This window comes from Nansenia antarctica, assembly GCF_963989245.1.
Source record: "Nansenia antarctica genome assembly, chromosome: 3".
NCBI classification, from domain to species: Eukaryota; Metazoa; Chordata; class Actinopteri; order Argentiniformes; family Microstomatidae; genus Nansenia; species Nansenia antarctica.
The window spans coordinates 31,510,368-31,531,221 of NC_137688.1; the positions used below are offsets into that span (position 1 = coordinate 31,510,368).

The 20,854-nt window shown below is 42.7% G+C and overlaps 2 protein-coding genes across 2 annotated transcripts; one reads left to right on the forward strand and one right to left on the reverse strand.

Moving 5' to 3' along the window:
- Positions 1–7,400: 7,400 nt before the first annotated feature.
- gja1a (gap junction protein alpha 1a) lies at positions 7,401–9,273 on the forward strand (the record flags this gene model as incomplete). The annotated part of the gene is made up of 2 exons (XM_080527170.1): positions 7,401–7,529; positions 8,163–9,273. The coding sequence occupies exon 2, from the start codon at positions 8,179–8,181 to the stop codon at positions 9,271–9,273; it is 1,095 nt and encodes a 364-aa protein (XP_080383296.1). The 5' UTR covers positions 7,401–7,529; positions 8,163–8,178.
- Positions 9,274–12,563: 3,290 nt separating this feature from the next.
- On the reverse strand, positions 12,564–18,560 carry LOC308153990 (SOSS complex subunit B2-like; the record flags this gene model as incomplete). Its single annotated transcript, XM_080527171.1, has 6 exons — positions 12,564–12,617; positions 17,340–17,424; positions 17,748–17,819; positions 18,004–18,095; positions 18,257–18,303; positions 18,464–18,560. 6 exons carry the CDS (start codon positions 18,558–18,560, stop codon positions 12,564–12,566), a joined length of 447 nt encoding a protein of 148 aa, XP_080383297.1.
- Positions 18,561–20,854: the final 2,294 nt, after the last annotated feature.

Sequence of the window (20,854 nt, forward strand, 5' to 3'; positions counted from 1 at the left end):
AGAGACATTTAGCAAGAGTGCTCATTATTTCTCAGAAGCTCCTTGTCTACCCTGATTATAAAACACAATTCACTTCCTGACCAGAGAAGACAAATTTAGCAAAGAGTGCTCATTACTTCTGAGAAGCTCCTTGTCCTGGTTATATACAATTCATGTGGGGGGGGAGGAGAAGACCTTATGTTTCAATATTGTCTGAGTCTCCTAGTTCTGTTAGTTAAGAAGAAAATAACATGGACAAACTCAACTGGACTCAATAACCCTCCAAGATCTGATCTGAACACTGATCCTCGAAGTGAAATACTGTCGAGATGCTAAATGCCACCAGGATTTGAGTTGCAGTAATGTGTTTTTTTAATAGTAATGTGTTTTTTTAAAATAATAATGTGTTTTTTGTTTTCCAGAACCCTGAAGGCCAAGATCCTGAGTATCAGGGACTGTTGACGGTGGCCCTGAAATATGTCCCTCCTGGCTCTAATGGTACAGACATCCACTAGTAATCCATCAACAACATTTCAATACAGCTCCACTGATACTCATTAATAATAATAATAATAATAATAGTAATAATAGTAATGTATACTTTATCCACCCCTCTTCCCACAACCTACACTGTTATGAGGAAGTGACTCAAAACATGATTATTATTGTGTTTTAAAACCATAAGAAGTGCTAAGCTAAGCTAATAGGTGACATGGTCTGGTCAATTGGGCCGCAAGTCGACCAGTTCAAAACCAACCAAACAAAACATTTGGACTTTCAACGTTGTTGAAAATCCCAACACAAACTCGCTAGTCAAGCCAAAATACTGCCACGCAATGGATTGGGTGAGTAATCCCCACTGCTAACTAGAACACTACTTCACATTGTTAGCAGGCTCACAAAACAAGCTGTGTCAGTTGGCTAGCGAGTGTGTCACTGATTTTCAACAACGCTGAAATGTATTTACATGTTCCTAAATAAAAGTCAGAACATTAAATCGGCTGCCGACTTGTTTCCCCTTTCACCAGACTGTGTCACAAGTGGACACGCCCCCGTTTCTCTGTCAGAGAGTTGAGTGTGAGGCCAAGTAGTCTCCAACATTGTTGCTTTTTGAGGCTTTCACACTGCTTGTTTGTTGCAAGTTTGATTGCGTACACATCCAGAGAATCCTTGGATTCATTGACAGTTCCTGTTTCTCTTGTATACGTGTGTATGGATATGCTGACTTGTTCCTTCGCAAACCAGTATAAAAAAACAACACACTGATAGTTAACCATACCATAGCATATAGTAGATTATAGCTCTATCGATGAATCTCAGTACTTTCATACTTTGGTTATGCACACACACACACACACACGCACGCACACACACACACACTTAATCAATGCAACTATGCACACACACTAGTAAAACCTAAAAAAGCAAAGTTGGGAGATTCTTGGATACACTCTACTTTGCATTCTGTCAGCACCATAGGCGTGTCCATACTTTGTAATGCCTCCCACTGCTGTGCAAACAACAATTGGCTGAGAAAACAATTGACTGAGCAAATAAAATGCCTAGTAAGCCTTTTTTAATGAACGTTTAATGATGCAATGGGGCCCTTTGTGTGGCTAGAGCAAAAAATACATTTAGTTGTACTGTGTATGCAATGACAAAAAGGTTGAATCTAAATCTAATCTAATAGCATTAGCTCAATATAGCATTAGCTCAATATAGCATTAGCTCAATATAGCATTAGCTCAATGTAGCATTAGCTCAATGTAGCATTAGCGCTCTGGCCTTCAGTGTTATTGTGGTGGGTGTTGCAGGAGGTTTGATCGCAGCTCAGGCCAACTCGGGGGAGATCCATGTGTGGCTGAAGGAGGCCAGGGAGCTGCGGAGGCTGAAGCCCCAGGGGGTGGACTCCTTCGTCAAGTGGTGAGTGAGCTGCAGACGTGATGTGAAGTCACGGCCCCAGGGCATAGCAACTCCAACGGGATTGTTTCACAGAGGTATTTTACTCTGGTATCGAATTTAAACCAGACTTTGTACAAAGCCGGCTCGTCGGACAGTCTTTCTGTGTGTGTGTGTGTGTGTGTGTGTGTGTGTGTGTGTGTGTGTGTGTGTGTGTGTGTGTATTGCATTGCTTTGGGTGTGTCATATATATCAAAGGGTGTGTGTGTGTAGGGGTATGTGTCTTATCTGCCTCTATCTTTCTGGTAATATGACAGGAAACTGTGGAGATCTGACGCTGTATTTTCTCTGTTATCTCTCTGGTGCAATTTCCTGTGAACGTCAGTGTGTTTTCTTGTCTGTGTGCTGCTTAGCCCATTTCATGGTACTATGATACTATGGTTTCACAATACTATATCGGTAAGCATTTGTATCAATTACATGTTGCCAGACAACCTTTATTACATTCATTACAATGTTTCAACCATTACATTGTAGCTCTTCCTCATTAAGAATTAGGCTTAAATAAGCATTGAGGTAAAGAGAAAGAATAATATCTATATATTTGCCCACAACCCTCCGATTGCCAGCTCACTCACTGCAAAAAGTAAATCTAAGTAAGATTAAATATCTTAAATCAAGGCAATATGCTTGTTGTTTTGTCTGACTTTTAAGATATCTTTTAATTGTTTTAAGAAAATCTTGGCAAGTGAAATTTTCCTGTTCTGTTGGCAGATAATTTAACTTATTTTAAGTAATAAGTAATAATAATAAATAATGTTATTGTTTGTTTTTTTCTTGTTTTTGAGAGCTGACTTTTTGCAGTGCACCCCTGATGTGTTCACTGTTCTTCTTCTGTTGTAGTTCCATGTTGCCAGACACAAGTAGGAAGAGTCATCAGAAGACGCGTGTTGTGAAGAAGAGCCAGGAGCCGGTGTATAACCACGCCATGGTGTACGACGGCTTCAAGGCCGAGGAGGTCAGAGAGGCGTGCTGTGAGCTGACCATCTGGGACCACAACAAACTCTCCAACCACTTCCTGGGAGGGATGCGGCTCGGTCTGGGCACAGGTGACTGGTTCACACTGTTCAGATGAGTGACTGGTTTAACACTGTTCAGATGAGTGACTGGTTTAACACTGTTCAGATGAGTGACTGGTTTAACACTGTTCAGATGAGTGACTGGTTTAACACTGTTCAGATGAGTGACTGGTTTAACACTGTTCAGATGAGTGACTGGTTTAACACTGTTCAGATGAGTGACTGGTTTAACACTGTTCAGATGAGTGACTGGTTTAACACTGTTCAGATGAGTGACTGGTTTAACACTGTTCAGATGAGTGACTGGTTTAACACTGTTCAGATGAGTGACTGGTTTAACACTGTTCAGATGAGTGACTGGTTTAACACTGTTCAGATGAGTGACTGGTTTAACATTGTTCAGATGAGTGACTGGTTTAACACTGTTCAGATGAGTGACTGGTTTAACACTGTTCAGATGAGTGACTGGTTTAACACTGTTCAGATGAGTGACTGGTTTAACACTGTTCAGATGAGTGACTGGTTTAACACTGTTCAGATGAGTGACTGGTTTAACACTGTTCAGATGAGTGACTGGTTTAACACTGTTCAGATGAGTGACTGGTTTAACACTGTTCAGATGAGTGACTGGTTTAACACTGTTCAGATGAGTGACTGGTTTAACACTGTTCAGATGAGTGACTGGTTTAACACTGTTCAGATGAGTGACTGGTTTAACACTGTTCAGATGAGTGACTGGTTTAACACTGTTCAGATGAGTGACTGGTTTAACACTGTTCAGATGAGTGACTGGTTTAACACTGTTCAGATGAGTGACTGGTTTAACATTGTTCAGATGAGTGACTGGTTTAACACTGTTCAGATGAGTGACTGGTTTAACACTGTTCAGATGAGTGACTGGTTTAACACTGTTCAGATGAGTGACTGGTTTAACACTGTTCAGATGAGTGACTGGTTTAACACTGTTCAGATGAGTGACTGGTTTAACACTGTTCAGATGAGTGACTGGTTTAACACTGTTCAGATGAGTGACTGGTTTAACACTGTTCAGATGAGTGACTGGTTTAACACTGTTCAGATGAGTGACTGGTTTAACACTGTTCAGATGATCTGTAGCCCTGGGGGGTATTCCATCAAAGTCACAAAAGGACATTTTTGGCTTATTTTTATGTTGTTTGATGTTTCGCGAGACTTAAAAAAAAATAGCAAGAAAAAGGCTTAGTTTTATGTTGTTTGATGTTTCGCGAGACTTAAATTGTTTTGTTTTTTTAAGATTGTGGTATAGTCAGTCACTCAATCTTGTGCAATGCCTTGATTTTTTTAAGATTGTGGTATAGTCAGTCACTCAATCTTGTGCAATGCCTTGTTTTCCTGTTTGATTCCAGGACAAAGCTATGGCAAGAAGGTCAACTGGATGGATTCTGTCAACCAGGAAATTCAACTGTGGGAGAAGATGCTGTCCAGCCCAAACATTTGGGTCGAGGGAGAGATCCCTCTTCGCTCCGCAATGACTCCCAGGAAATAGATTCCTCCAGGAAGTAGACTCCTCCAGGAAGTAGACTTCCCCAGGAAAGAAAAATCAGACTCTTATATTCATGATATGCAGATATGAATTGCTGTCCTTTTCAACATGGTACCAGGCAGAGATCAGGCGTTACACTCTGTCTCGATGGGGGTTTATACTTTTTCTGTCCATACTGTCTTTGTCATCTCCCTACAGATTATTTATGTGAAGGACATGCAACTTTGCAATTCTGATGTCATCTCTCTATATATAAATTATGTAATAGGCTATATATAATTAACCTAGCAAATATGAGTGCATGAAACTTGTTCTATTGACATCCTTACTGTACCGACAGTGATTGTTGTTTCACTTTCTACTGACAAATGTACTTAATATAAGTCGCTTTGGACAAAAGGTAGGGCTCTGATGTGGTGATTAGGGTAATGAACAATCGGGAGGTGTGTGTGTGTGTGTGTGTGTGTGTGTGTGTGTGTGTGTGTGTGTGTGTGTGTGTGTTCTCGTTATCTGAATGATTATCTGTTTTATCTGTATTTCCAACATTAAACCTAAACTACCAACATACAGTGCCTTGTGTAAGTAATGAAGAGATTCTCATCCAATGAGTTTGGAGGCATTTGCTTAAGAGATGTTTCTGTAAACTTTCAGAAAACATTCTGCTGCTACAGTTACATCATCAGCAATCACTCTGGTACATGATCGTATTCATCTTATCTCCACAAGGTCTTTTTCCACACCTCTGTCGGCTTTTTGGGTACTTTTTAGCAAACTGTAACCTGCCCATCCTTTTGGAGGATAACTAGAGGTTTGAGGAGAACTAGAGGTTTGCGCCCAAGTTTTTCCTGATCAGTTGGTATGGAAAAACTCAGGGCCCTAACTATGATGAAAATAAATGGAAATGCCCAGTTGGTACTCAGTCCACATGTTTCCCGCTTCATTCTGCCCTCCCACCAGTGGCGGATACAGAAAGTGGCTGATGGGTAGGCCTGGAAAAATCTGGGTAGGCCTGAGTGAAACTCATCACCGCACGTTTTAGACCTATGTATGAGCAGCCAGATGGATGGAACACAACCGGGCTCGCGATCATAGGCGTCGATTTATGTTTCTGCCCGTGGGTGCTCAAAACATTTGGGTACGACCAACACGCATGCACACACACGCACACACACGCACACGCACGCACGCACACACGCAAAATATTCGCAGGGACTGGAGGAGATCACTATGCAGACCATGAAACGAACGGAAAATAAATAAAGTACCTGTCTACCCAGAGAATGCAACGGACAGCCAAACAAGTTATTATAATACACACACGCAAGGCATTCAAGCGCACGCAATAGTCAATGAATTAACCAATAACCATCAACTATGGAGGACCAAGTATAGAAATTGTAATAAGAAATGCCTGTATTATCATTTGCAAGCTTTTAACTGTGGGTGTTGACAGTCCAGTGCAAACCGAAAGCTCAAGTTGAATCATACATGTTATGTACCTGGCTCGGACCAGTTGTGGTGATCCATCATTTTATTACAAAACTTAACGCTGCTTATTAGGGGATTTACGTAAACTGGTGTATACACATTTTTGTTGTGTAAAGTTGTGTGCTTCTATTGTATTATATTATTATATCCAGTGAAGGCATACACAATGTTGTTCCACACAAATGTTCCCCCTCTTCGTTTTAATCTTGGAAAGTCTCATAAAAAATATACTTCACCGAACTATTACAGCGCTGTCTCGGACTCTCCGCACGTCGGCGTGTGGCGTCATCATCTGTTATTGTGAATAAATAAGATTTCTAGACAAGGCCTGGTCCAAACTTTCATTATTTTCACTGACTTCCAGACGTGGCTTTTTAAGAAAGCGGGACAATGTTAGCTGTTTAGCCATCGTAGCGCGCACACTGAACAACTGGTCAAGGTCAACTGAACAATCAGAGTAAACGTAAAAGAGGAAGCAATGTAAACGTAAGAGAGGAAGTTGAATATTATTAGTATTAATACATACTTTTAATCATTTCCAAGACAAAACTATTCACATTACAGTTAGTTAGTGAAAATGTAACTTTTAAAATATTTTATTATTTAAAAAAATGTATTTTTATGAATCTGACTGGGTGGGCCAGCTGTCAATCTGGGCGGGCCTAGGCCCACCCAGGCCCACCCATAGATCCGCGCCTGCCTCCCACACCTCTTTGTTGCGAAAAATAATTTGCTCATAACAGAAAAAAGTGGATTCTTTCAAATATTTATTGTAGGCCTTATGTAATTATTCAGGACTTATTCTGTAAACTGGAGTGTTGAAAGGATGATGAGACAGTAGCTGACCTGTAAGAACACTATTCATCTACGTCTTTCTGTATGGTTTAATGCTATATGTAACGCACTTTAAATTGCCCCTGTTGTATGAAATGTGCTATAAAAAATAAACTTGCCTTACCGTATTTCTAACCTATCGCTTCCACTAGGTGGCGGCACAGACGCATCCAAACAATGAAGAATTCCTCAGAATGACCAAAGTTTGTGTAACCTTCCAAATCCACAAGTAGGTGCTAGATGGGATCCTTGGAACGACCCTGCGGTGAGGGCTGGCCTAAGGAATCCTGGCTGCGTTCGTAATTACGCTCTGGAAATCTGATCAGCACTCATGGGATGCCTCTCGTCCAATCAAATTACTTGATCCCTTTATGACGTCGGACCCAGTGTGCGCTCCGGCGCTCTCGGAGCGAATTTACGAACGCAGCCAAGAGCTGGCCCAAGGAACCCAGTCAGCACATCGTCCAGAGGAGGCGGCCCACGTCAGAGTGACTAAAACTTTCTGTGTCTCTCCCAAACTCTCAAACGCATAGTTACTGCGCTGCTCATACACTTTAGAGATGGATATGAACGTGGCCGCATCTCACAGATGTCGGGCTGCATATTGGAGTTATAATGTCTGATATTATAGTCTGATGTATTTTTCCACTCCTCCGGATACATTTTTCAAATATTCCTCCTGGACGAAGTCCGTCTAATCCCGTTACTTTGCTTTTGGAGTCTTCCAGGTAAGTGTTGAAAAACTAAATAAACATTATAAACATTACACCAAAGTATGTTTAATAGCGCTTTTAACGAACAGACCAGTGCATACACATAATAAACTCAAATAGTTTAGCTTTTTATAGTGACATTGGATCTCAGTTGAACTTCTTATTACTAAAGAGAAAAGTGTCTGACCGTTTATTTTATTATTTGCTCAGGAATTAGTTCAAAACACATTTAGGACAGATTCACCAGATGACAACATTCAAGATTCATAAATCTCAATTACCATTGCCTGTAGTGAGAGTTAGACTGCTTTACAACCTTCAGGCAGTAACATAACCTACTGTAAAATACTGCCAATAGTACCATAAAATGAATAATCTTAACAGTGTAAATATAATGAAAAACAAAGTTTGGTAAATGTGTGTTATGTTTGTGCAAAGTATTGGAAGTCTAGCATCCCAGGAAAATCGGACACTTTGAGATATTCCATCATTATTCATAACAGTATAGATCAGTTAGACATTTTGTTTACCCCCTTAAATATGAATCTATATGGATAAACGTGGCAGTATTCCTACTGTTAATAAAGGTGAAACGATTTCCTCCTTCATAAGCATGACTCATAGCTTTCTCCCTTCTCCTTTCTTCAGATAGACCTTACTCAACATGGGGGACTGGAGCGCGTTAGGAAAACTTCTGGACAAGGTGCAGGCGTACTCCACCGCGGGAGGAAAGGTGTGGCTGTCTGTCCTCTTCATCTTCCGCATCCTGGTCTTGGGAACAGCGGTGGAGTCCGCCTGGGGGGACGAGCAGTCTGCCTTCACCTGCAACACACAGCAGCCCGGCTGTGAGAACGTCTGCTACGACCAGTCCTTCCCCATCTCCCACGTCCGCTTCTGGGTGCTGCAGATCATCTTCGTCTCCACGCCCACCCTCCTCTACCTGTGCCACATCTTCTACCTGACCAACAAGGAGGTGAAGCTCACGCTGAAGGAGGAGAGGCTGAGGGCCATCCAGAGCGGCGGGGGAGACGTGGACGGACCCCTCCGGAAGATCGAGCTGAAGAAGTTCAAGTACGGCCTGGAGGAGCACGGCAAGATCAAGATGAAGGGGGCCCTCCTCCAGACGTACATCTTCACCATCGTGTTCAAGTCCCTCCTGGAGGTGGGCTTCCTGGTGATCCAGTGGTACATCTACGGCTTCAGCCTGGCCGCCCGCTACGAATGCGTGCGCTTCCCCTGCCCGCACAAGGTCGACTGTTTCCTCTCCCGCCCGACGGAGAAAACCGTCTTCATCATCTTCATGTTGGTGGTGTCCTTAGTCTCTCTGGCTCTGAATGTGATCGAGTTGGTCTATCTCTTTTTCAAACGGATAAAGGATTGGATTAAGAGCCCGGACGGCGGTTTTCAACACAACACGGAGCTCAGGCCCAGCACCCAGGACATGTCGTACGTCTACTGCAACGGCTGCCCGCCTCCCACCGCCCCCATGTCCAACCTGGGCTACAACCTGGACACGGGAGAGAAGACCAACTCCTGCAACAACTACAACAAGCAGGCCAACGAACAGAACTGGACCAATTACAGCACGGAACAGAACCAGTTGGGCCAATCGGGGCCCAACAACTCCAACTGCCACAGCCCCCCTGACTACCCTGGGAAAGTGACTATGGGGAAGGAGCTTCACCTCCTGAAACAGATGGAAGCGCGACCTAGCAGCCAGGCTAGTAGCCGCGCGCGGCCTGACGACCTGGACGTCTGACTGGGTTATAGACCTGTACTGGGTTATAGACCTGTACTGAGTTATAGATATATCTGTACTGGGTTATAGATATACCTGTACCTGTACTGGATTAAGTCACCAGGGCCTAGTTGTTCAAAACCTTTAATCTGGATCAGAATGATCCTGATTCTTTTTTGCTATCCAGGATCAGATCTAGCTGGCTGATTTCCCCTATAAGACTCAAAATCAGCCAGATCGATCTGATCCTGGATAGCAAAAAAGATTAAAAGTTTTGAACAACTGGGCCCAGCTAGGAGTTTGGACTACAGAACAATAGGGGTCAGAGACCAGGGAATGAAACATTCCGTTTGACTGTTACTAAACAACGGCACTTCAAAACTGAAAAGAAGTGTCAAGAAGTGTTTACACCGCACGACGTGGTACATTCCAGTTTTGATAATGACACTAAGGCTCGACAAGTGTCATTTATCAAACGTCAGGAAATGTGAGACTCTTTGCGGAAACTTTATATTGCCTTAACATTCCACCATACACAAACTAAAGTCAGCTCCTTATATGCAGTATAACTATTTAATGTGTTTCTCCATGTTCTCAAGAATACCATCAATCACACCGTACTTTGTGTTCTAATTAATTAGTAAATATATATTTATTAGGAATTAGAAACATCTGATAGAAGCATTTTTATTGAAGAGTATGTATTGTAATGTATTAGTATTATTATGATCCTGATAGACTTCGAATCGTTGCTGGATAGCACTACTATTTCTGTCTCTTGTGTGTTCTAGTTGTCCAATGCAAACATTTGTGTCATATTTTTCTTGGTGTGAGTGGTTTTAACGTAACTACTGCTGTAGTCGAGATTCAAACAAATCAAATATACCAAGGCTCAAGTTACAGACGAGTATGGTTCTGAGAAAGTGTGAAAACGTAGGTGTGTGCCAAGGAAAAAGAGGTCGGAAAAAACTGTAAGACTCAATCTGAGCCCCTATTCGCTAGTCGGCTCCATTCCCTGTCTCTCTTTGCCAATTAAGAGCAAAGTTTGAACAGCACCTCTGACCTACAACTCACAGCTGGCTGTCTGCTATGGCAATGTGTTTACTTACACTTGAGTCCAGTAACACAGACTTAACCTAATGCTGTATGCAACATTAGGGACAAATTGAATGCCTGTTGATGATAAATGAACATTTGAAAAGGCTTAAGAGACTGAAAAGTAAATGAAGTGAAATGAACCCGCTATTCCCCCGCCTTCAGAGTTTCCTATTTATCCACAAAGCTAAATAAAAACACATGTCTGGGCACAGCTCTGCTCACCGCACATGGCAGAGGTGGAGAGAGAAAAATGGCAATAGCGTAAGTCACACTGTCTCAAAAGTGTTCTGTAAGACTTACGATAAGACTGGATCAGTTTTACACATTGCATAATAACAGTATGTACCAATAAATATTGTACAAGTATGAAACTAGAGGGTATAACTCAAAAGAACAAAATGTCTGAAATAAACTTGGCAGCATTTTTTGCAATAAAAGACAGGAGTCTTCTTAAACAGCCAAAGAATGTCAATAGGGTAAATAAGCACACTTCCATGCATCTTCTCTATGACACAGATTTATGAAAATCATCATGTGCGTATTTCTGTCTGTGAACTTTGTCTGTGTTTTAATAACTATTATGTTTCAAATAAATCTGTTTTACTGTGTCAGCTTACATTGATGTGGGTCATAGTCATCAGACACATCCTGAGTTCACCCTTAAAAGCATTTAGTTTTAGACTGAGCGTAGGAGAGAGTGTAGCAGTGTTGCCTTGTGTCTGACTAGAATCTGTGAAAAAATAGTGATTATTACCTACTTATATCACTCTTCGCACTTTTGGTTAGATGCTAAACTGCATTTCGTTGTATAGTACTTGTACTCTGCGATGACAATAAAGTTGAATCTAATGTAATTTATTTGAATCATGTGAGTGGCTCTGAAGATCATAATTGCATGTTTTTCGTTCGGAGAGCCTAAGATAGCTCTCTGTCAGGAAGGCCTCCAGTGGGACTGTCCCATTGTCTCGAGACGAGTGGAAATCTAAGGCTCGGGAGGTTACATTTCCTCTGACTGCATGGCCGTTTAGACCACATTTCAGGGCGGTGCTAGGAACACACGTTGGAGCTGCATGTTAGGTTAGCTGAACTAAAAATAGCTAGCTAGCCTAACTGTATGTTCTCTTCATGACATCAGCTCAATGCCAAGGAAAGTTTTACTCATTATGTTATATCCACAATCCAATGGATGTATCTGTATATATGGTAATAGTACTTGACTCTTTAAGTGGTGTTTGGACTGGAGCTGATATACACAGTCTGACACATTAATCATACAAAGGAAACAGAACTGAGTCATGCCTCTATTACCCTTACTTTGACTCACTACAACTATACAAAACATCTGTACAAAAACGTATCTGTACAAAAACATTAGCCATGCCCCAAATATGGTCTAGACAGTCAGTAAGTATTCTATCACCCTTTCGTTGGAAGCATGGGTGTTTTTAACGTATTACTTTCTTGTTGATCTTCTGTGTCATACCTAACTAGGTACTATCGAAGCGTATTTGCAAAGATAGATTCTGTCTGTGCGTGGTAGCCCTGAGGAACACGGGGGGGTAAGCCACAATGACTAACACCAGAATGGGCAGCTGCTTCCTTTTGCATGCTTGGCCTGGAGCCAAGACCATCTCTGACAGAAAAAAAAGAGAATCCATTGGCTTGTGGACCCCTGCTGTGCTGTGGTAATGACTTTCATACTCTCCGACTTCTTCATTTGTTTTTGCAGTTTGTAGTAAGACACACTTCCTTTTTATTGTTGCCTACATTCCCCATGTGGAGACAGAGGATGGGACTAAAAGACTGTGAAACCATTAGGGTTTCCTTTGGACAGAAATATAGCAGTTCCTTCCCTGAAATAATGTCAGATTATGTCCCTTTCTCCTGAATGTTTAAAATCAAAGTCTTCTCTCAAGACCAGATTCACACTCTCTGATACAGGCGTATTGATCGTGCCTCTCCCTCTCTCCCATCCTCCCATCCTCCCTCCCCTCCACCCCGTTCTCTTCCTTCCTTTCTCCCTCCCCACAACCCCCCTCTTGATCTCCCTCAATTCCTCCATCTCCCCCTTTTCTTCTTTCCTTCCTTTCTCCTCTACAGCCCTCTTTCTCTCAACCATCCCCCTCTCCCTCCTCGTCCCTCCCTCCTGTCTCTCCGTCCCTTGGTACATCCTCCTCTCTGTATTATCATAGGTCTGTAAACAGTGGAGACAGTCAGAGGGCCTTGTTGTGTTGCCTGCGTGGCCCAGTGGGAGGGGAGGTTTTGGGCTGTGGGAGGTTGGGAGGGGAGGGAGGTTTTGGGCTGTGGGAGGTTGGGAGGGGAGGGAGGTTTGGGGCTGTGGGAGGGCGGGAGGGGAGGGAGGTTTGGGGCTGTGGGAGGTTGGGAGGGGAGGGAGGTTTTGGGCTGTGGGAGGTTGGGAGGGGGGAGGGAGGTTTGGGGCTGTGGGAGGGCGGGAGGGGAGGGAGGTTTGGGGCTGTGGGAGGGGGGAGGTTTGGGGTTGTGGGAGGGAGGGTGGGGGGGAGGGAGGTTTGGGGCTGTGGGGGGGAGGGAGGTTTGGGGCTGTGGGGGGGAGGGAGGTTTGGGGCTGTGGGGGGGAGGGAGGTTTGGGGCTGTGGGGGGGAGGGAGGTTTGGGGCTGTGGGGGGGAGGGAGGTTTGGGGCTGTGGGGGGGAGGGAGGTTTGGGGTTGTGGGGGGGAGGGAGGTTTGGGGCTGTGGGGGGAGGGAGGTTTGGGGCTGTGGGGGGGAGGGTGGGGGGGAGGGAGGTTTGGGGCTGTGGGAGGGTGGGAGGGGGGGCCACTGGCCATGCTCGTCCTCCCCCTGGTGTTTGGCTGCCTGACTGTAAAACCTCCACCACCAGGCAGGAGGACGTGCCATTCAGACCGGCAGACTAATGGGAAACAGCAGGCTATATCCCAGTACCTCAGCTTAGCCTAGCCTATGCACTGATACAGCTAGCTACAGGATAGCACAAAGAGCATACTGTTACTGTTAGTTTACAACTGCAGTATCTGGTTATCACATTACATCAATTTCATCCGTGGAGCCATTCTTTTACATTTAGAGGAGGCTCTGCTTGAGGGTGAATCCTTTCAGGATGACAGGACTATAGTCGCATTGAGACTTGGAGTGGTGTGTTACACACTAAAAACTCTAAAGACATAAGGTTTGTTGTAAGTCCCTGTATTTGTTGTAAGTCACTTTGGTAAGTTGCTTTGGATAAAAGCATCTGCTAAATGGCAAAAAATGTAAATGTAAATGTAGAAATAGCAGACTATGACCAAGTAATAATAGAACGGATAATAGTTATAGAACAAACCATTTTATGAGAGATCTTCAATGTCCGTCAGAGGGGAAAGAGAGGGCAAGAAAACCCTTAATTCACCCAACAGTTCTGTACACAAGCTCTGTAATTTGTCAAAACAAGGGAGTGGCTCCTAGCTGCTGATGGTTACAGTGTGTGGCGACAATGACATTATTTTTTTTAACTAGAAAACATGATCACATCACTCTAGTCTCGACTCCACTGGCTTGACTGTCTGTTATCACTCTGTTACACAACACTACTCCTAACTTATAAAGCTCTCCATGGTCATGTTCTTGCCCATTTAAGACATTATAAGACGTGCTTATTACATCACGGTCCTGCAAGAACACACAGGCTGGGTTGCACCAAGATGGTTTAACTTTTAAACTGGATTAAATCAAAGTTTGCATACTAATCCTGCTGCACCAAGCTTTAAACCTATCTTAAACGCAGTTTACAATTAATCCTGATTAAGTCTAAAACCTTTGGTAATCTCAGTTTAATTTCCATTTAAACTTTTTAGAGATTCAATTCAAGTCTGTTGCACCAGTCATTTTAAACCTAGTTTAAAGCTGGATTGGCAGTTATATTTAAACCAACCCAACCTTGGTCCCAAAATTCTGTCCGTCTTGCTGTTCGACCCCATGCTCACACAGACACTTCTGTCGTTTGTCTTGCCCTTCTATGGGGTCGGTCCTGTTAAAAGACATGCTTTTCTTCAGCACACCACCACCCAGTATCAGCACCATTATATATATATGTATGCCATTTAGCTGACGCTTTTATCCAAAGCGACTTACATTGCAGTGAGTGCATACATTTCAGTATATATGGTCCCAGTAGGAATCGAACCCACAACCTAAGCGTTGTTAGCGCCATGCTCTACTAACTGAACCATCACACGCTATGCTCCAATGCTCTGACTCCTGTTATCTTTTAGAGATGTTCTTTGTCAGGTCCTGGGAAAACATCCATTATGCACAAAATGCTATAGCAACAGAAGGGGGCGGACTAGTAAAACAGAGGACTTATGCTGTCAAAAGGAATGAGCGTCAAGTACTGAGAGGAAAAATGTGTCCCTCTCCGTGATGCTGTCTTATTTCTCCACTAGTAAGCAGGGCCCAGTTGTTAAACACTTTTAATCTGAACCAGAATGATCCTGATTCTTTTTTGCTATCCAGGATCAGATCTATCTGACTGATTTTGAGTCATATAGGGGGAAATCAGCCAGCTCCATCTGATCCTGGACAGCAAAAAAGAAATCAGCATCATTCTGATCCAGATTAAAGGTTTTGAACAACTGGGCTCAGAAAGATACAAATACAACTAAAGAACATCTGTACCAATAGTCACAGACCACCTATAACAGTAATCACCCACTCTACGCCTCATTAGTGAACTCTCTGCGTTCGTTTTAGCCACACAAAATACCTCGAGATATCCTTTGATGTGATATTAGTGCCAGTCCCAATTAGCCTTACACTTGTTAACCCCGTATTACAATGGCATACTGCTTACAGCCGCGCTCAAAGTCGAGGGCTACTTTAGAAATGTGCGGTTTGGTGGTCACATCAGGAGTCATGTGGTATATATAGTCATATGCTTAAGGTTAAAGGTTATGGGTAGAGAGGGGTACATGTGACCTACGAATTTAAGTCTTTCAAACGGTTGTCTTTCACATAAAGGAGTGGTACTGACTAGTAAAATGAGGGGGAGGTGGTGTACAACAGGGAAGGTGGTGATACACAAAGTAAGGCACAAAGTAATGCGTTTTTTTAATTTTATTTTTTATTGACAGCATTGTGGAACCATAGCATCCTGTTGAACTGCTACTGACAATTAAGTGTACTCACTGACTTACAGACAAGCACAAGATCAAAGAGTTGGAAATACTACCAACAGTCTCTAACTCTAAAGACGGCACCTGATGAAATTAGTAGACTAGACAGAGAGAAAAATAGAATGTTCATGGTAGAAGTTTCCACTGGGTAAAAAAAAACATGAAAAAGGAAAAAATGTACGTTTAGAAAATAAATGCAAAACGTATTTCAGATCAGTCTCTCTACTAAGGGGCAACCTCATCCCACCCACCAACTAAAACTAATCTAACCTCAGAGGTAGATTCTGGGACGTGACGCATGGGAAGCCTGGGAAGCCTGGAAAGCCTGGGAAGCGCATATTGCGACGGTGTGCATGCGCCTAAACATCTAATGAGTGCCTACCATTGTTCACTTTAGTCTTGCTGTGACATCCTGGCGTGACGTCATATGCACATCTGGCCAAGTCCCAAAGTTCATACTGCGACGTGTTTAATAGGAGGTTTCACTACAAATGATTAGGAAGAGTTGCATTTGCAGTATGCAAATGTGTGGTATACTTGAAATGCCAGGACCTCATACTCGATTTGCCATTGCATCTACTATGAATTCTCTGCACACTACACTCAGGGAGACCTTAACGATTTTAGTCACACAGTTCAATGGAGCGGGTTAGGATATATAGGGAAATGTAATGTTAACAACATGGTTGAGATTCAGTCCTTACTCAATCATTTTTTACTAAACAGTATGTCATATGGTTAGTATGATTATGGTTAGTATGCAGTACTAGCATCTTGAATTATGCCTATTGTCTTGTGCTGTAATGTCAGGAACCGAAGACTAAGAATTGTACTCTCTTACACTCGTTGTAATGTGACGTAATAATATAACTTGAAACAGAATCTACGTAATCAGTGGGCACTATGAACTTTCGGACATGCCATCTACCTTTAAAGCAACCCCAACACGGATGCAGGAGAAAGGGGAGACACTGTTGGGTCTTGGCTCTTCTTGAAATAGCACAACAGCGACATCTGGTGGTTGGAGATGGCATTTCATTCCCCCCCCCCCCCCTCATCTCTTCAGTGATCGACGTGGGTCCCTGCCGCCGTTGCCCATGGAGACCTTTGGCTTTGAGGCATGACTGTGTCTCCCTGTGCCGTGACGCCACGCTGGCTGTCCTGCGCTGCCATGGTGGACCAGATCCCGAGAGAGAGGAGAGCTGCCATGGTGGACCAGATCCCGAGAGAGAGGAGAGCTGCCATGGTGGACCAGATCCCGAGAGAGAGGAGAGCTGCCATGGTGGACCAGATCCCGAGAGAGAGGAGAGCAGCCATTGGAGGAGTAAGTCATCGCAGGGGCGGGGTTTGGGCTCACTGGAAAACTTGTGACAGGCTCAATTTTTAACTAGAGAAAGGGGATTAGATTAGATTAAATGTTATTGTCATTGCAAGTAGTACAAGTACCAGACAACGAAATGCAGTTTAGCATTTAACCAGAAGTGCAAATAGTGACATAAAACATGTGAGAAGTACGGTAGTTAGAGGTATACAAGAGATAGCAGTAGGCCATGTACAGTTAAGGTAGCTATGTACGGTGTATACAGATGTATACATTAGAGGCTATATCAAAAAAGAGGTAAGTACAAATGATAGAGGTGAGAAGGGGAATGGAACAAGAAAGAAGAGAAGAGGAATGGTAGAAAGGAAAGAGGAACAATAAAAAAGAAAAGTAGGTGGGACATTTACAACTAATAGAGCATATGTGTGTGTGTGTGTGTGGGTGTGTGTGTAACTATTCTAATTGTCGTCATCAATGGAATACAGGTTCAAAGATGTTTCGTGGCACTTTTGATGTGTACTCACGGTTCTGTTAGGCTGGTAAATCTGGGCCAGGACCTCCTGGTTTGGCTCGCTGAAGTTTGGCACCTCCGAGAAGATCATGCAAAACCTGCAACATACAAAGGTAACATTGACGTGGAGGTGACTATATCAATCCTGTACTGGTAAGAGTACAGCCATTGCCTCTGTTGTGACATAATACAAAACCACAGAAGCACCCTCCAAAACAATCAGACTTTTGTAAAAAAAAAAAAAAAAAAAAAAAGTGTGCCAGTGTAAGACACCTCATAGACAGCAGGTGAACAGCAGGTGAACAGCAGGTGAACAGCAGACACAGTGTAAGACACCTCATAGACAGCAGGTGAACAGCAGGTGATAGGAGGTGAACAGCAGGTGAACAGCAGACACAGTGTTCTGGGGTTTGTTTCTTACTCTCCGATCTTCTGGATGTCTCCTCCTCTGCCTATGTAGAGAGTCAGACAGTCCTTCCACAGCGTCGCGTACCTACACACACATACATACATACACACACACACACACACACACACACAAACTTAAAATGCATTAACATGCAACAAACTAATGTAATGATGAGTGAATGAGTACATGGATAGATTGATGGATGGATGAATAGATGGATGGGTGAGTGAATGAGTAGATAGATAGATGAATGGATGGATGAATGCACCCTCGTGTGAGGCGGATGATGTCTCCTGGCTGGATGAGTCCACCAACCTCATCCCACACGGAAAGCATGATGCTTCCACTCTTATCAGCCACCTTACAGGAGGGAGAGAAAGGTGAGGAATTATCCAACATTACATGGGGTAGAGGGAGCGAGTATGTGCATCAGTGTGTGTGTGTGTGTGTGTGTGTGTGTGTGTGTGTGTGTGTGTGTGTGTGTGTGTGTGTGAGAGAAAGAGAGATAATTCATCCTTCACCTTACAGGAGCGAACTTCATGCCCATCCTTTGTTTTCGTCACCCGTCCTTCAGGTAGATGTGATGGAGAAATACGGAGAGAATAGATAGAAACGTCAAAACACTAGCAGGTGATCTGAGGACATGATCAATGCTGTGTTTTTCTATATCCACCACAACTGGTCCACTTACATTCAAATCTGGAAATGAGGTTCAAATTACAACTCACCAGTTTCCAACACGATAAAGATGATGTTTACATTTTTCGACCCTGGTTTAAGATCTTTCATCAACAACAGGATCTCGTTTGGGAGAATGGCAGACATTACTGAAGGAGTGTAAAACAGTCTGGTAAATGGATTCCAAAATGTCTTAAATTAACAAATTAACTCCCAACACCAGCTGTTTGGGTGGCAATAAGTCATATTCCCGTAGAAAAACAGGAATAATAACGATTAATTAATAAATATTTGATTGTGAGGACACTCGCAAATAGCACAACAATTCGCTCTCTGCAAGGAATATATGAGCAGATCTCCCCTTTCCCCTCCTCTTCACCCTTTCCCCCTCTTCTTCACACAGGTGAAAGCAATTTACTTGCTGTTTTTCACTGATCTGCGAAAAAGCACAAAGCAGTTTACTGGCCTGTAGCAGTGTTGCTTTATGCTTTTACCAGTTCTCAGATCAGTGAGTGAAAAAAATAATAATAGCATCCGCACACTCAAATCTGCGAGCTTTCGACCATAGACCTTCTCCAGGCTTAAAGCAGTGACAAGTGAATGCAGCGGTATGAAGGGTTCAAACAACATCACTTGATTAGCCAATGCACAACACAAGGTTATCTGTCCCCTCCACCTGTGTCAGATATTTCACCTAGTGGCTAAGTGGCTTTCTTAAGATTGTTGTCTTTATTTGCACTTGACACGTACGGACCTCATTGTCTATTAGCTTGTTTTATAGCATTTTCACTTTTTAATTGTCTAGTGTGTAATATGTGTGATATCACTGATATGTTATATGTGTATATGTTTGTGAATATGTGAATATGTTTTCTGTTTTCTGCACATTCAGAAGAACCACTACAATTTCATTGTATAGGCAACTGTACAAGGACAATAAAGTCTATTCTATTCTAGACATCAACGGAATTGTAGTCCTAGATTTAATGGACTACAAAAAACATACAGTTTCGTGAGTGTGTTCGTGAAACAGGAAACACCAAAATACATCAAATATTTACAATATATATATACATAGCAGAACAAAAAACAAAAGAGAAATTCTACAAACATACCGACATCAGGCAGTAGCCATCATATAGAACATTGTGTATAAAGTAATGTATTCATAGCACAACACTCATGTTGAAATCCTCATTCAAACCTAGGGGTTGTTCGCAGTGAAAAGGTGAAAAACAGACGAGAATACTCTTTGCACACTGCAAGCAAACGTGTTTGAGTACTGGACTAATTATAATTATTATAATTAAGCAATATCACACGAGAGGGAGTGCTGTGCCTGTTATACTGAATATCAGCACGTGCTGATATTCAGTATAACAGCACGACCTCGAGTGTGATATTGCTTTTATACAACAGTTCTACAGCGCAATTTATTAGTTAACAGTAATAAGTGACAACAGATTATGATTTGTCTGTTTATTTAATCATTTATTTTGGCTCCGTCAACAAAAAATTGTTCCTCAACTGGACTATTGCCTAGTAACCTGCACAAACATCTGCAGGCTAGCTACTTTGAAGGGTCTTTCGGAGTGATACAAGTCCCAGTGCTGTTATACTGTATTTCAGCACTCATGGAATGCCTCTTGTCCAATCAAATTACTTGGTCGGAACTAACTGTTGTATAATTATAATTATATCTAAATTATTATAACCATTAATTCCTTTCATGAGAATATCAGAAACAAAAATGTACAATCGTCACGAACAGGATTCGAACCTGTGCGGGGAAACCCCATTGGATTTCGAGTCCAACGCCTTAACCTCTCGGCCACCGTGACTCCGCTGTGATGAGGAGAAGAACAGGATATATAGGCTGTGTTCGTAACTTCGCCAACGTCATAAAGGGACCAGGTAATTTAATTGGACAAGGGGCAGTCACGTGGACGTTCCGGCGCTCTCAGAGCTAATTTACGAACGCGGCCATGGTATTTAGCTCTGATCAGTCAGTAGCACGATGAACAAACTACTAGTGTGTTGTGATGATAATTCCAGACAGTAAAATACAAGTTGAGATAGCAGCACATATACGAGATACGTTTCATTATACATCGTGTAATAAATCTGTGTCTCAATCTGAGCTTGGAGAGACGACACGTTGGTTGAGGAACTAACGAGGGGTTTAGCTGACGATGGGCTTGTTTTTACTTGCTCTCATCTCTGACTATCACGTTTTATCTGATCAAAAAGTAGTTTCATCTAACTGGTTTTAACAAATATCCGTTTACCTTTCGAGATTATACAATTGCTAGGTGGCTAGGCAACAGGCTAGCTTGTCAGTTGAGATGATGACTAGGTGACAAATGCTTGATTTAGCAGCTTTATTTACTAAACACGGGTAATATCTAAACTCACGTTTTGATATGTGAGTGGAAAAATAC